The following is an 11,050-nucleotide window of genomic DNA, read 5'->3' as shown; positions in this document are numbered from 1 at the left end:
AAAAAAAAAAAAAAAAAGCATTTCTTCAATTGTCCCCTGGAAATAGAGATTAATAGTTTCTGGTAATGAGCAGTAGAAGGCGGGAAAGGGTTTTGTAACACAAGTTTGGGAAATTCTGCTCTTGGAGATTCACAATTAACGAGATTAAAGGTTCTAGAAAGTTCTAAATATATACCTAACTTTATTTAACCAGGTAATTCTTAAACCTTTAATTATGAAACCTTCTTTACTTCATTCCTTTTTAGCATCCGGTGAAATAGTGTTCTGTTTCTGTGGTTTGGGAATTTTTTGACTGTATATTTCAGGTGCCTAGAAAGTGTTAGAAGATACTTGCAGATATTTGAAATGATGGTTTTATTCTTGGCACTCTGCCCTTTACAGAGATGACTAAAATAAGAGAGTTGCCTTCAAGGAATTGCTGCCTGATCAGAGGAAAGAATGCACATGCAACAGCTTCAAGTGAAAATACACAGTCCTTGTTCATTGCCATGTCGTAGACCACAAGTAGAATGAGTAGAAATTTAGAGACTGGAGAGCTCTGGGCTTTGGGTATCTGCATTAGGTCAGGAATGTTCTGGGTGTTGGGGCAGGACTTTTACTTTGAGGAATAGTGCCAGCTTATAGAGAATTAGTATACTGTGAGAGGTAATCATTGATGGCATGTGTTACCTGTCAGTGAATGGAGGCGGAAATAGTTTGAGAACTCCTACCAGAGGGATTGAAGGAGGAAATAGAAGTGCCAGGAAAACAGACCAAAGAACAGTGGTTAAAGGCAAAAGAGTTCCAAAGTAGTATATTGCCTTGGACAGAGTCTGTAAAAGTAGAAAAACGTCATTCATATGTAATACTGCAGAGAAGTTAATTGGATATAGTTATGAAGAAATTATTAGATAAATTGCGTATGTCAAGGCAGAAGGGTCTCAGTTTGTGTTCAGGAGGAGGGCTGCAAGTGATACGAAAAAGAAGAGGATTTTGGGATTGAAGTCCTCTGGGAGTGTTGAGAAGTTGAATTCTAGAGCTGTGGTTCCGGACCTACAAGCCCTGAAGTTGTTAAAGGGTGTTCATTGCTTATTAATATGCTTATAACTTTGTCTGTAAGTTGAATAAAAATTGTTCTAGATCATTGAATAATAAACATTTAACCCATTGTTGTGAAGGAGCCTCAGAATATTTTGATGTTAAGAAAAGAGTTCCGTATTTACAAAGTTGTAGAAACACTCATCAAGAGTTATGAGTAAGGGCCGGAGCAGGGGTCACAACTGTAATACCAGCACTTTGGGAGGCTGAAGTGGGCAAATCACTTGAGGTCAGGAGTTTGAGACCAGCCTGGCCAACATAGTGAAATCCCATCTCTACTAAAAATATAAAAATAGCCACGTGTCATGGTACACACTTGTAATCCCAGCTACTTGGGAGGCTGAGAGAGGAGAATTGCTTGAACCTGGGAGGTGGAGGTTGCAGTGAGCTGAGATCATGCCACTGTACCCCAGCCTGGGTGACAGAGTGAGACTATGTCTCAGTTATTAAAAAAAAAAAAAAAAAGAGTTATAAGTAGCCAGTCCTTTGGCTCACACCTGTAATCCCAGCCACTCAGGAAGCTGAGGCAGGAGGATTACTTGAGGCTAAGAGTTCAAGATCAGCCTGGGCAACATAGCGAGATTCTCATCTCTATGAAAAAATAAATAAATAAAAAAAAATAAATTAGCCAGGTGTGGTGGTGCATACCTGTAGTCCAGTCTACTTAGAAGCCTGAAGTGGGAGAATTGAGCCCAGAAGTTTGAGGCTGCAGTGAGCTATGATTGTGCTGCTGCACTCCAGCCTGGGTACTGGGTGACAGAGCAGGGCTGTTTTTTTTTTTTTAAGTTACAAGTAGGGGAGAGGCTAGCTCCAGAGAGTAGCATGTGTAATATATCTCTCTTGAGGTTACAAGGAAGGATGAGAAGTATTTAATATATGTGTTGTTAAACTGTTGAAAAGAAGATGGGTGAGGGGCGGTGACTCTCCCTTGTAAACTCACCACTTTGGGAGGCTGAGGTGCGAGGATCACTTGAGGCTTGGAGTTTGATACCAGCCTGGACAGCATAGTGAGACTTTGTCTCTATATTTTAAAAACAAAAACAGAAAATGAAGACTTTAATACTGGCTGGGCACAGTGGCTCACGCCTGTAATCCCAGCACTTTGGAAGGCCGAGGTGAGCAGATCACCTGAGGTAAGGAGTTTGAGACCAGCCTGGCCAACATGGTGAAACCTGGTCTCTGCTAAAAATACAAAAATTAGCCAGGCGTGGTAATGCACGCCTGTAATCCCAGCTGCCGTTCGAGAGGCTGAGGTGGGAGAATCGCTTGAACTCGGGAGGTGGAGGTTGCAGTGAGCTCAGATAGCGCCACTGTACTCCAGCCTGGGTGACAGAACGAGACTCTGTCTCAAAAAAAAAAAAAAAAAAAAAAAATTAATTCTATAAAGTAAGAATCTACCAAAAATGAAAAAGAAGCTGGGAGGAGAAAATGAGGATTTGAGAGTAGTATGTAGCTTAGACTCTAAAATAATATCTAGGAGAGGTTTGAAAGTTAAGCAAGTGATGAGTTAATAGGATTGGTCAGCAGTTCGGAGGGCCCATCCGAAAGTGGACTGAAATGGATAGATGAGTTCTGCGTGGCTGTTACAGTTCAATGTAGAGATGCTTAGAGACTAGGAGTCAGAGCACAGTGGACCCAGAGGATTTGACTTGGCAGAATGATGAAAAATTGTCATTTGATGTGAATGGTCAGAGAGAATAGAGAGAGATGGAATATTTGAAGATTGTGAGCAGGAAGTGCATGCTTTTTTTTCTCAAGAAAGATGATGACATAGGTAGACTGTGAGGGAGTGTATAATTAGAGATGTCAGGACTTAAACTAGTGATTTGAGCTCCAGAATGTTAAATGTGCAAGAGACGTGTCATGGAGCCCCTTCTAGTGGCAATAGTTACAATAAAGTAGGGGAGACATGAACCGATTAAAAAAAACACAAATAATTGAAAGTCTTAATTGTTTCACTTCATATGTTATTTTTGTATGTGTGATTTATTTTATTTGACTTTTAAATTTTTTATTTTTTTGAGACAGGGTCTCACTGTGTTGCCCAGCCTGGAGTGCAGTGGTGCGATCTCAGCCCACTGCACCCTCTGCCCTACCTTCCGGGCTCAAGTGATTCTCCTGCCTCTGCCTCCTGAGTAGCTGGGACAGGCACGCGTCACCCATGCCTAGCTAATTTTTGTATTTTTATAATAGAGACAGGGTTTCACCATGTTGGCCTGGCTGATCTCGATCTCCTGACCTCAAGTCATCCAACTACCTCGGCCTCCCAAAGTGCTGGGATTGTAGGCATGAGCCACTGCGCTCAGTCTTTATGTATGCTTTTAGGATTGGAGAAAGTGTATCTTGGCTGGGTGCAGTGGCTCATGCCGGTAATCCCAGCACTTTGGGAGGCCGAAACGAGGATCGCTTGAGTCCAGGAATTTGAGACCAGCCTGGGCAATATGGTGACACCTCATCTCTACAAGAAATAAAAAAATAGCCGGGCGTGGTAGCTCACGCCTGTAATCTCAGCTACTCCAGAGGCTGAGACAGGAGAATTGCTTGAACCTGGGAGACAGGTTGCAGTGAGCTGAGATCACATCACTGTACCCCAGCCTGGGCGACAAGAGCAGAACTCCATCTCAAAAATTGGAAAAATAAATAAATAAACACATAAATAACAGGCACACTGTGGTCCCAGCTTCTTGGGAGGCTGAGATGAGAGGATCACTTGAGTCCAGGAGGTGGTAGTTTTAATGAACTGGGATTGTGCCACTATACTCCAGGCTGGGTGACAGAGCAGAGCCCCTGGTGAAAAGAAAAAAATGTATCTCAGATAATACTTAATTTTAAAGAAATCTTGAATGTAGAATGTGATTCTGTAATTATAATATTGACTAGTTCACTGCAACCTTGAATCCCTGGGATCAAGTGATTCTCCCACCTCAGCCTTCCAAGTAGCTGGGACTACAGGCATGCACCACCATGCCTAATTTTTTATTTTTTGTAGAGACAGGGTCTCCCTGTATTGCCCAGGCTGATCTCAAACTCCTGCCCTCAAGCGATCCTCCCGCCTTGGCCTCTGAAAGTGCTGGGATTACAGGCGTCTGCTACTGTACCCAGTCTGTAGAAAAATTTATAGCTGAAGGACTGGAACTGTGTGTATGGAATTAACAGTAGCTATCTCCAAGAAAGGGGATGGAACCTGTGTGGAGACAGAAAGGAGAGATTTTTACAATTAATTCTGTAGCATCTGTATAGTTTTAATCTTTACTTATTATTTCAAATTTCGATAGAGACTGGGTCTTGCTATGTTGCCCTGGCTGGTTTCGAACTCCTGAGCTCAAGTAATCCTCCTGCCTCTCTTCCTAAAGTGTTGGGATTACAGGCGTGAGCCACCGCTCCTGGCCTAGTTTGAATCTTTAATGATGATGATGAATTAATTTGTGACTAGCATTATAAGAACAATAAAACAAATTTAGAATTTAAGTGACATTATAGGTGAATTTAGGATTCAGAAGTTTTAAGTTTAGAGAATGAATTTGAACGCTTATCACTGATAAGTTACCATGTTTAGGGTCCCAAAATATTGAAGCTGTCAAATGATAAAATATATAAAAATAAAATTTCCTATTCATAAGGACATAAATGCAACCAGGCATAGGAATTTCAATAATTTGACTAGTCAGTTGTGTTTAGTTTTCTTTTCAATAAGGTTTAACAGTCTTTATTTGCAGCTACATTGCTTTCAACCAGGTGTGTCTGGTCTGTGATCCAGATTGCTTCTGAAATTTTGTTAGCAAGGTACTCATAAATGCTTTTTTGTCATTGAATTTAAGTTGCCATTTTCTGAGAATGATGTCTGTAGGTTCAAGCATCTCCTTCAGTTAGAGAGTTATTTTATTCCAAGTATATTCCATTAGTAAGAAAGCTTACACTTGTGAAGTACATGCTGATTTGGGGGTGCTTATGCAGCTCCTATGCTGTATATATCTATGCTTACACAGCTACTGTGTGTGCTCTTAGAGCAATTACCTAAGAGTGGTGGAAAGTTGATTTTAGGCTTTTGCCATTACCTTACTTAAGAACTGTTTATTGGGAGGTTAGGCTGGGTGCAGTAGCTCACGCCTGTAATCCTAGCACTTTGGGAGGCTGAGGCGGGTGGATCCCCTGAGGTCAGGAGTTTGACACCAGCCTAGCCAACATGGCGAAACCCCATCTCTACTAAAAATACAAAAAATTAGCCGGGCATGGTGGCGGCCTATGTAATCCCAGCTACTTGGGAGGCTGAGGCAGGAGAATTGCTAGAACCTGGGAGACGGAGGTTGCCGTGAGCCGAGATGGTGCTAGCCTTGGCGACAGAGCGAGACTCTGTTTCAGAAAAACAAACAAACAAACAAAAAACAAGAGCTGTTTATTGGGAGTTTTGATAAGACAAGTCAAAGACCTGAAAATAGAGGTCAAACTAACGATTTCTGCTCTAACAAGCATCATTGTGAGTTGTGAATGCCTCCCTTGTGAACATGCCCTGCGTGCCTGATGAATTGCTGCCAATATTGTCTTCGGCACCCCAAGATTATAGTTAACCCAGTAGCCCCGCAGGTGGAATGCCTTGGGCTAGCAGTGCTATCAAGGGACAGGGCTATGAAACTGACAGGTTTAACTTCTTAGCTCCCATTTTCCTCATCAGGTATGTCTGAGGCTAATCCCCTTCCTTCTTCTAGCTCTATTACTTTTTTTTTTTTTTGAGATGAGTCTTGCTCTTTTGCTCAGGCTGGAGTGCAATGGCATAATCTAGGTGCACTGCAATCTCTGCCTCCCAGGTTCAAGCTATTCTCCTGCCTCAGCCTCCCAAGTAGCTGAGACTACAGGCGTGTGCCACCACAGCCGGCTTTTTTTTTTTTTTTTTTTTTTGTATTTTTAGTAGAGACAGGGTTTCACCATGTTGGTCAGGCTGGTCTTGAACTCCTGACCTCGTGATCCGCCTACCTCGGCCTCCCAAAGTGTTGGGATTACAGGTGTGAGCCACAGCACTCAGCCAAAATGTTCTTAGGCTCTCAAGATTCATATAGTGAGCCATTATAAACCAAGGAGATTGAAGTTAGAAGTATTATCAAAGTTGAATGCTGTTGTTGAGTTACATTATTAAAAACAGTGAATTTAATATTGCATTAAGTTTTTTTTTTTTGAGACAGAGTCTTGCTCTGTTGCCCAGGCTAGAGTGCAGTGGCACAATCTCAGCTCACTGCAACTTCTGCCTTCCAGGTTCAAGCAGTTCTCCTGCCTCAGCCTCCTCAGTAGCTGAGATTACAGGCACCTGCCATCATGCCCAGCTAATTTTGGTATTTTTGTAGAGATGGAGTTTGAGCATGTTGTACAGGCTGGTCTTGAATTCTTGACCTCGTGTGATCCACCCGCCTTGGCCTCCCAAGGTGCTGGGATTACAGGCATGAGCCACCCAGCCCTGCTGCATTAATCTTTTTAAAAAAGTAGAGTCTATAAATTGTCTTAAAAACAGTTTTATATCGTTAACATTTAAATGGTTTTAACAAATTAATGTACATATTTAATCTTTAAATCGTTTACCGTCACACTTTCATTTTTACCATCCGGCTTACATTTTTACTTTTACCATCAGACTTAGATTTCTTAAAAAAGAGTTTAGGAGTGAGTTTTTCTGGATGTACTGCATTGTTAGAATTTGTCAGCTCTGGACAGACTGCAAACAGTCCTCGACAGGCTTGTGTTTTCAAATCAGCTAGATTGTATCCGTCTTTAAAGGACTCTAGCTGATGCAGTCACAGTGGTGGGGACTAGTTCAGATTCAGTTTTTTACACACTTTTTTTTTTGAGACGAGTCTCACTCTGTCTTCCAGGCTGGACTGCAGCAGCGCGATCTCGGCTCACTACAACTCTGCCTCCTGGATTCAAGCGATTCTCCCCATCTCAGCCTCCCAAGTAGCTGGGAGTACAGGCGCATGCCACCGTGCCCAGCCAATTTTTGTATTTTCAGTAGTAATGATGGGTTTCGCCATGTTGGCCAGGTTGGCCTTGATTTCCTGGCCTCAGGTGATGCGCCTACCTTAGCTTCCCAAAGTTGGGATTACAGGTGTGAGCCACTGCACCCGTCCCACATTTGTATTAAAGTATTGTTTTAGAAAAGATTTGTGTTCTGTGTATTGTCTTTTAATGGCCTGGTTAAAATACTTAACTGATAGTTACCTGTAGGTGTTTAATCTTTCTCAAAGATCAGTGACCCATGGGTGAAGAGTGCAAAGTTTGATTTACAAATGGGTAATTGGCTTATTCATATTACAGATACTTTATGAAGGAACAGAAGTAACAACAAAAACTGGAGACTCATTCTTCTGAATTGAATGGGTGGAGTTGGTCTTGAGACTCTTCTACTGTCCTCTTGTGTTTATATCATGAGTAGCCATTGAAAGTTTGAAGCTGTACATGGCTGTGACGCTACCACTCTTTCTTTAGAAATACCCTTAAGCAGCATGTTGTTTATCCTTATCTTAATTGCTGTGCTTTGAGGTTGGGAATGCTATTTGTGGGTATCTCTGGGATATCAGTTAACTCATTTTCTATTTTTGAATTAGGTAAGATAGATGTTCTACCCACCCCTACAGGGTGGTCGTGCTATGAAAGTAAGATGACTGTACGTTACAGGAAAGCTTAAAAAATATAAATGTAAGGTGTGTGTGTATTTTTTTTTTTTAATCTGAATGAAATACAGGATTTCTTTAAGTCTTTGGCCTGGAACTACTTCTTTGGGGAGAGTTGAAACCGTTGTTTCAGGTTATTTTGGATTTTAATGTGTGAGTTTCTTTTTTTTAGGGCATAATAGTTTATTTGAGAAAATTGCACTGTATTGATCATGGTGATCAGCATATATGTTATAGCTTTCCTGTTGGGTATCAACAATGTGCTATTTTTGTATGCTGAAATGTTTCAGTAGAATCACACTCTATAGAAGTAAGTATCTCTTTTCAGGTGGAAATGAAGACTAGTTTTTTGGGAGTTCTGTCTCACAGAATTAATTTAAACATCTTATGAATCAGAATTACAGTGAAATGTAGTTAAGAAAAAGGGAAGTTTTAAAATAAGCAGCTTGAACTTGTATTTTAAAATATTTTAGTCTTCAGTTTTGATATGTTAAAGCTGTGTCCACTCTGGCCAAAGCACAACCATGGAAAGAAAACCTCAGATAATGCCCATGCTGCCATTCCTAAACTGTGGATTTCCCTTACCTGTGTTCTGTTACTTCTTTGCTTATCTGGTTCAGTTCACATTGTATTACTCCTTTTATTTCTAGTTTTGTTTTTCCACATGATTGCTCTTTTTCTGTGAATTTTCTGGAGTTGTTAACCTGGTTATCATTTGCTAATATGATAAACAAGTAATTCAAGCAGTTTTCTTTTAAGATAGTTATATATTTGGTCAGTTTTTACTATTTTACATAATTATTTAAGGGGTGAGTATTTTTCACATCATTTATTTTTTTTTTTTTTTTTTTTTGAGATGGAGTCTCGCTCTGTTGCCCAGGCTGAAGTGCAGTGGCACGATCTCGGCTCACTGCAAGCTCCGCCTCCCAGGTTCTTGCCATTCTCCTGCCTCAGCCTCCCGAGTAGCTGGGACTACAGGCGCCCGCCACCACGCCTGGCTAATTTTTTTGTATTTTTTTAGTAGAGACGGGGTTTCACCATGTTGGCCAGGATCGTCTCGATCTCCTGACCCCATGATCCGCCCGCCGCGGCCTCCCAAAGTGCTGAGATTACAGGCGTGAGCCACCGCTCCCAGCCGCATCGTTTATTCTTAAATGTCACTGATAGCATGGTTATTGGAAGTAAGCGAAATTAATCTCATTGGTATAGATTTTAGGGCCTATATGTTGCTTAAATTACTTCAGAAATTTTTTTCTTGAAACGAAATGCTCTGTGTATAGGACATAAACTATAAATTTGTTAATTGGTTTTTAAAAAAATTAAATTTCACTTGACAAAAATGGCAGTCATGGAAAATAAGGAGCCAGCTTTATAAGCTTCTTTGAAAAAATTATAAACATGTATTTTGACATGTTTACTTTAGTTTTTTATACTTACGAGAAATTCTTCCTTGAAAAAGTTCCATTGCCTTTAAACGGTTTGAAATGTTGTTTGAAAGACAGAATCTAACGTCACATTTTTTCATATACTTGACATAATTATGCTAATTTTGATTTTTAAATCAGAATTTTTCATTAAATATTTGCTTATTTGCAGGTATATTTGCTTACTTAAACTACCATGTCCCTCGAACGAGACGAGAAATCTTGGAGACCCTAATCAAAGGCCTTCAGAGACTGGAGTACAGAGGATATGATTCTGCTGGTACTTTTAAAAAAATACTATGGATTTTGCATGATTATTTAAATAGAGATTATTATTATTATTATTAGGTGACTAGACTATTAAAATCTGTTTTGAGTAAATTAAATTGGAAGAATTTTTGTCTCAATCATATTTAAAGGATTTATTTATGTAGTCTCAACAGTGTTACCATTTATGTGGAGTATTGCTTATGATGATCTTCTATTAAGAATATTATTGTAAAAACATCATATGGGGCATTATTGTGGTAAAACAAAATTCATGAAGGTCTTACTCTGTAAATTCTTTTTTCTTTCATGTAACTTTAATTTTTCTCCATTGATTTCATATTTTGGCATATAAACTTGCCTCAGATTCTTTTTTCTTATTTTTATTATTTATTTTTGAGGTAGGGTCTCACTCTGTCACCCAAGCTGGAATGTAGTGGTACGGTCATAGCTCACTGCAGTCTCGAACTCTGGGCTCAGGCAATCCTCCCTCCCCAGCCTCCTAAGTAGCTAGGACTATAGCTGTGCGCCACCATGCCCAGCTAATTTTTAAGAAGTTTTTATAGAGATGAGAGTCTCACTATGTTGCCTGGGCTGGTCTCAAGCTCCTGGCCTCAAGTGATCCGCCTGCCTTGGCCTTTCAAAGTGCTAGGATTACAGGCAAACCACTGATTCCAGCCTCTTCTATCTTAAATAAGTGACACATAAACATAACTTTCTGGTAACTTTATATTCTACCCTAGGTCCTTCCCTCAACTGTGTCAGAGGTTCCTAAGACCATCCTCAAATCGGATGATTCTCTAGGAGGACTCACAGGGCTCAGCATTTGGTTGTAATCATGGCTGTGTTTCATTATAGCAAAAGAATACAAAGCACAGTCAGCTAAGGGAGAAGGTGCATGAAGTGAAGTCTTGAGAAAGCTAGGCACAAGTTGCTCACCAGTGGATCAGTGCCTCAGGTTTTCATTGGGGGCTGGTCACATAGGCACCCTCTGCCTAGCATGTACCAAAATTCTAGACTCCCAAAAGAAGAGCAGATGTTCAGCATAAATCACATTGTTTGCACAGTTTGTTTAGTGAGATACTTTTGGTTAGGGTGGTAGGAATCCTTCCAAAAACGAAGTTTCTAGATACCAGTGAAGGGCCAACCTTGAAAACAGGCCTTTCTAAGGATAGCAGTTTCACACCTGCTATGTTAACTCTTTTTTGTACACTTAACATTGGCACATGGAATGGGCATTTGTCTTCCTTGACTTTCCTTAGTAATGCAAAGTCAGTTCCTCAACTCCTTTGTTTTTAAAATTCTCTCCTTCCTTAGCTTCTTTGAAAACACATCTTATTCTCTTCCTAAGATGCTAAGATTACTTCTTTTCTGTTTGCTTTGGAGGCTCCTTTCTTCTACTTACAGCTCGAATATTAATGTTCTTCAAGATTCTTTTCGAGATGAGTCTTGCTGTGTCACCCAGGCTGGAGTGCAATGGTGCGATCTTGGCTCACTGTTGCAACTTTTGCCTCCCAGATTCAAGTGATTCTCCTGCCTCAGTCTCTCCAGTAGCTGGGATTACAGGTGCATGCCACCACGCCTGGCTAATTTTTGTAATTTTAGTAGAGATGGGGTTTCACCATGTTG

At 40.5% G+C, this 11,050-nt stretch overlaps 1 protein-coding gene across 2 annotated transcripts in view; it reads left to right on the top strand.

The window, feature by feature from the left end:
- Positions 1 to 11,050, top strand: part of GFPT1 (glutamine--fructose-6-phosphate transaminase 1) — a 66,737-nt gene that overhangs the window by 4,646 nt on the left and 51,041 nt on the right. For both annotated transcript variants that reach the window (XM_011985005.1, XM_011985004.1), the window contains exon 2: positions 9,327 to 9,434. In XM_011985005.1, the coding sequence (XP_011840395.1) occupies positions 9,327 to 9,434 (108 nt within the window). The remainder of the gene's footprint in view (positions 1 to 9,326; positions 9,435 to 11,050) is intronic.

The sequence above is a fragment of the Mandrillus leucophaeus genome, unplaced genomic scaffold (genome assembly GCF_000951045.1).
Source record: "Mandrillus leucophaeus isolate KB7577 unplaced genomic scaffold, Mleu.le_1.0 Scaffold279, whole genome shotgun sequence".
Classification (NCBI taxonomy): domain Eukaryota; kingdom Metazoa; phylum Chordata; class Mammalia; order Primates; family Cercopithecidae; genus Mandrillus; species Mandrillus leucophaeus.
This window is presented reverse-complemented; position numbering and strand designations above follow the sequence as displayed.